The 5,241-nt window shown below is 41.7% G+C and overlaps 1 protein-coding gene across 1 annotated transcript in view; it reads left to right on the forward strand.

Moving 5' to 3' along the window:
- Positions 1-818: 818 nt before the first annotated feature.
- Positions 819-5,241, forward strand: part of spdl1 (spindle apparatus coiled-coil protein 1) — a gene marked incomplete at both ends in the record, with an annotated part of 13,325 nt that continues 8,902 nt past the window's right edge. Inside the window, 4 exons of the mRNA XM_079228887.1 lie at positions 819-980; positions 1,682-1,858; positions 2,655-2,849; positions 3,028-3,177. Of these exons, the coding sequence (XP_079085013.1) occupies positions 819-980; positions 1,682-1,858; positions 2,655-2,849; positions 3,028-3,177 (684 nt within the window). The remainder of the gene's footprint in view (positions 981-1,681; positions 1,859-2,654; positions 2,850-3,027; positions 3,178-5,241) is intronic.

Consider the following 5,241-nt stretch of genomic DNA (forward strand, 5'->3'; position numbering starts at 1 on the left):
CTGTCTGATGAAAAGCGAGCCGGGGAAAGTAACGTTAGGTTAGTTCAAGCGCTGTTGGTAAAATGGTTAACGTTAGTTAACGTTAATGTTATAACGTTAACGTTAGAGTTCGAGTTACGTAACGTTAGCTGGTGTTATAACGTTAGCTAACGTGACATAAAGGTGTCGTTGTGTGTAGTTTAGTGGTACTAACGGTAGTGCTATCTAGGAGTCGAAGACCATTTAGCTAGAACAGCTATGTGTTTTTTTTCCAGGGCTGATACCGTAAAACCTGATGGCGCTACGTTAATAACGTGCCATTACTAGGACACAACGTTAGCTCCACACAGAGTACGTAACGTTATTGTTGGATACACGCTTCGCCGTGTGTGTGCTGCAGACCTGCACATGCATTGATCTGATAAATTATGTATCATTACAACTACAAATGCTTAGACCAATTGAATGACGTTCACGTTGCCTCAGATAGAAATGAATCTGTAACCTGTGACGTCACAGGAATATCTTTCCCTGGTCTTTGCGCCCTCTCGACAATACTATTATCTGATCTATGAAAGATAAAAAAAAACAGACACAACAGGAATACCTTAAATATTAACACAAAAACATTAAACTGAGTTGAATAAAAGACTAATAAAACATACTCTAAAATATGTAATATATCTTCACAATCCATTTGCTGAAGCAAAGTGGTAAATGTTATCAAATATGACAAATCCACAAACATCATAATTCCTTTTATGTGTGAGGCATGTGCTGGGTTGCAGAAATCACTGCTCTGGATGCATAAAGAAGGTTTTACATACACCACTTTCCAGATGGCAGCTGAACAGGAAATCCAGCACCTGAGGAGCCAGCTGAGGGAGAGAGAGGAGCAGATCCACCAGGCTGCCCAAGCTGGTTTGGATCTTCTCAACCAGCAGATGGAGATGCAGAACAGACTGGAAGAGCAGAGAGTGGAGATGACTAACGCACTGGAGGTATAATACCCGCACCACAGAAGCTCAACTTAGCCAAATCACCAAAAACACAACAACTAATGGGAACGCACCGCTTTGCTTTCATTTGTATGTTTTCAGATCCCAGTTTTTGAAACGTCTACAACTACCCCAGAACAGAACTGTTAACCGTCTCGTTTTATCTTTATTTTATTTTTATGTAAATGATTGTACATTTAGATTGTGTGGCCCAAGTAGTAATGGTGAAAAGCATGTGGCCAGACATTACATATTACACCATCAATTGGAAATATATTGGTATTGGATAAAGTACTGGGTGGTTAATCAATACATTTATTGTTTCTTTTTTCTTAGTAAGAACTAAATTAACGATAGTAATTTAATTCGGAATAAAACCAAAAAGAACTAGACTTTATCAATATTTAGATCTAACAAAATATAGTTTCTAGAGCAGTACAAGTGATGTTACCAACAGCAAGGTCACTGTATATACTGGAGATCAATCTAAAATGTAATTAAAATACATGTTATTATGCCCTTCTGCTGGTCTGACACATTGGTTTCAATGGGCACTTAAGGATTTAGAACTGCTTCCAGTCCTTTGCACTGGTGTACATTAGAAAACCCATTTTCACTGTACAGCCTTGGAAAGCTGCCCACAGGGAGGTCTGTCGATTATTCTGAATTGTTATAAACTTCTACACCTGTTTTATTTGCTAAAGGCCCTGGAGCAAGAAAAGTACTCTCTTCAGAAGGAAGTGGCGTTAAAGACTCGGATGCTTGACTCACTGCAGTCAGACCACGACTGTGTGAAGAACCAGCACAGACAGCAGCTGGAGGATAAACAAGTCAATCTTGAGAGAAGACACAGCACAGCTCTCAATGAGCTCAACAAGAAGGTACAGCAAGCGATGGTCTGCAAAAAAAAGAACCTTATTAAATCCATGAATGCAGCCTTGCGTGACACAAACACCAATGCTATTCCAGAGTCGTGAGTCTGGTTTACCACAGCTGTATGAACCCAAAATAAACAAATAACTATATAATGATGCAGATTTGTAGAAAGTCTGAGTTCATGCTTTGTTGGGTCTGTCAGCGAGACAAAGCAAACCACTCTTAAAAGGCTTGTTTTCTGAATGGAGTGTGCATCCATCAGTGTCATCCGTGTGCTCTTAGGGCCATATCAAGTTCCAGTGTTTTGTGAGACTGGTGGGTGGACCTTTGACACTATTGCGGTCCAAGGGCATGCGTCACCTACAGAGAAAAGGGTACATTTTAATGCCCAGCACATTAATCTGGTGCAATTTAAGAGAATGTTGTGCTGTTGTAAACAATGTGCTCTTGATTTAGCAGTGGTGGAATGCCACCAAACCATTTACATTTAAGTACAATTTTGAGTTACTTCGCTTCAACTTAACCAGCTGCAACATTTTAATGACAATACTTTTGTGCTCATACTTAAGCAACATTTTGAGTGCAGTATTTGTAACTGGACATTTAAAAATTATGCTCTACTAAGTAGTTTAATCAGAAACACCCTGGTTGTATACATATGAATGGAGATGGAGAAAGCACAGCAGTCCTGGCGGCGGGTGCTGTACAGCTCACACGGCAGGCCGCCACAGTCTAGGTAATGAACGGGAAACACTGTTCCCTACAGTTTTGCTTATCGTGTTTTCCTGCATGTTGTCTCAGATGCTGTGTTTGCAGTCCACCTTAGAGGAAGTCCAGCTGAATGAGCAACAACTGAGACACAAACTTGAGGTGCAGACTGAGACTCTGAACAACAAGATGGAGGAGCTGCAAGCTTTAAAGGAACACACCCAGAGCTCCATGACATCTGAGGTGATAGAGGTGCAGATGAAGATCATGGAGCTGGAGAACTATAAGGTGAGCCGGAGCAGAGCTGAAATCCAGGTATATCTGTAGTTAATCTGTTTAATCGTTTGTGTACTGTTATTCAGTGAGAATGTAATCTTAATCGTCTACATTCTGCAGCACACTTTCCCATCCTAACCTCGTCGTGTTCTACATGCTCAAAGTTGTATTGATGAGTCATGTCTACCAGGTGGAGTTGGAGCAGACGCTGCAGGAGTCTCAGTACAAGGAGCAGCAGCTGGAGCTGACCAAGAGCAGCTTGCAGCGCTGCCTGCAACAAACAACTGAGGAAAAAGAGGAGCGAGAGAAGCAAGCGGTTTCCTGGTTCAATGCATTAGAGGTAAACATACCTCCATCACCTTTCCTCATTATTGTGCGTGTGCACTTTAATATGCTTTTATCAACAAAGACCACTGAAGAGCATTGACTGGATTTAAATTGCCAGTGGTCAATACTTAATGTATAAAGTGACATCCGTGGATGTTATAGCCACCTCATGGCATTCGTAGAGAATGCTGAAGTACTTCAAAGCATGTTTCAGAATCCCATCTGTTATAGAATTATGGTTTATGAAAGACTAAATATATATATTTATATATTTATTAATATTTCTCTCAAATAATAATTGTTTGACCGGCTTCATTATTGAATGAATGTCAAAGCACATTCAAGCTGGCTTTTATCACCATAATGCCTGCTACATGCATGTACCACAAAACAACATGGGGGCTTGTTTGACCATTTCTTTCAAAGTGGAGGCTAGCATCTTCATTACCGTTCCTTCACTCAGCACGTTCCCTTCTTCCGCTCGCTCCCTGCTTCCCCCAGATACAAAAACACTCGCCCAGGACAGCAGTCCGGATAGAGCGAGAGAAGCAAAAGGCTGAAGCACGACTCATGCAGGCCCTGACACTCAATGTTTGCGTATATCGTTTACTACATCTTATGTAGAGCAAGCCGCAATACCCCGAGTATCGCCTAACTCTTAATCTGCTATAAATCCATCATGAAAAAGGGAAGCTAACATTAATTTGGCTTGAAGATTGAGTTGAAGATGGGGGTAAGCTCTGTTTGTAACAATCTGCTCTTAGCTGAGCTGCTGTGTGTAAAACAGAGCAGCAGTTAATAAAAGACTGCGGACAGAGCAGATTTAAATATTGCTTTTCCAGATGTTAACATGTGTATGCTTGTTAAACAGATGTATTGGCTTTTAACTCGCAACGATTTTATTGAGCATAGTTACCTTCCCTTTATCTGGTTCACTTCACTGTGGTGTGTGTCTGTGGAGCAGAGGAGATGCTGCACCAAAATGTTAAAAATACCTTACCAATGCTCCATTCTTTAATACTTCTTCGGACGGTTGAACTATTGTTGCCCACGATCCATGGAAACTTGAGGCGAGGACTAGGGCTGAACGATTAATTGCATTTGCGATAATATCGCGATATGATAAAACAAGATTTTCTAACCGCAACGTGCGCGATTACAACGTCATCACATGACGCGAGCGAAAGAGCGGAGAACTCGGCTGCATCAACTTTTCATGCGGCCCGTTAACCAATGGCCTCTGGCTCCACGGAACAGTCAGAAACTGACATAGCTGAGACTTTATGCTGTGCTTTATGACGTGCTGTTCTGGTTTCAAAAAAGAAGATGCTGCGCAGCGTCAGGTGATGTGCAGAGCATGCCGCGCTCCTGTTGCTACTTCACGGGGTAATACTACAAACTTGTTCTAGCACTTAAAAAAACACCACAAATCAACATATGACAGTTGTATGGCCAAGATGCCGAGCACCAGTGCGCCAGACAAGCCAAATACCTCAAGACAGGGATCACTGACCGAAATGTTTGAAAGCGTCAATCAATATGAACGTAATTCACAACAACACGGGGAAATCACTCGGGCAATAACCGAGTTCATAGCCAAAGATATGATGCCTCTCATGCCATGGCATTGATAAAAACGCTTGATAAATGGGACAGGATACCCCCCGTACATATTTCAGTCAGACTGCCATACCGGAGCTGTACAAAAAGTGCAAAGAGAAAGTCGCCACGGAGCTTAAAACGGTGGACTTTTTTGCTACCACTACTGATCTGTGGTCAAGCCGCACAGCTGAGCCTTACCAGAGTCTTACAGTCCATTTTATTGACGGAGATTTCAACCTCGGAGCTCGGGATCTCAACGAGGAGAAACACGTCTGCATCACGACAAATATGGTGCTGGCTGCACGGCTTAATGAAGGGACGAGGCTCCAGTGTTTTGGGGACAGATTACATCTTGCCATTGGTAAATTATTGTGTGTAAAAATATATAAATTATGTTGAGTTGTGGAAAGTGGATGGGATTAAATAAATTCACATTTCCTCCCACTCCTCTTTTTATTTAATTCTAACAAATAGG

This window comes from Taurulus bubalis (assembly GCF_910589615.1).
Source record: "Taurulus bubalis genome assembly, chromosome: 13".
Lineage (NCBI taxonomy): Eukaryota > Metazoa > Chordata > Actinopteri > Perciformes > Cottidae > Taurulus > Taurulus bubalis.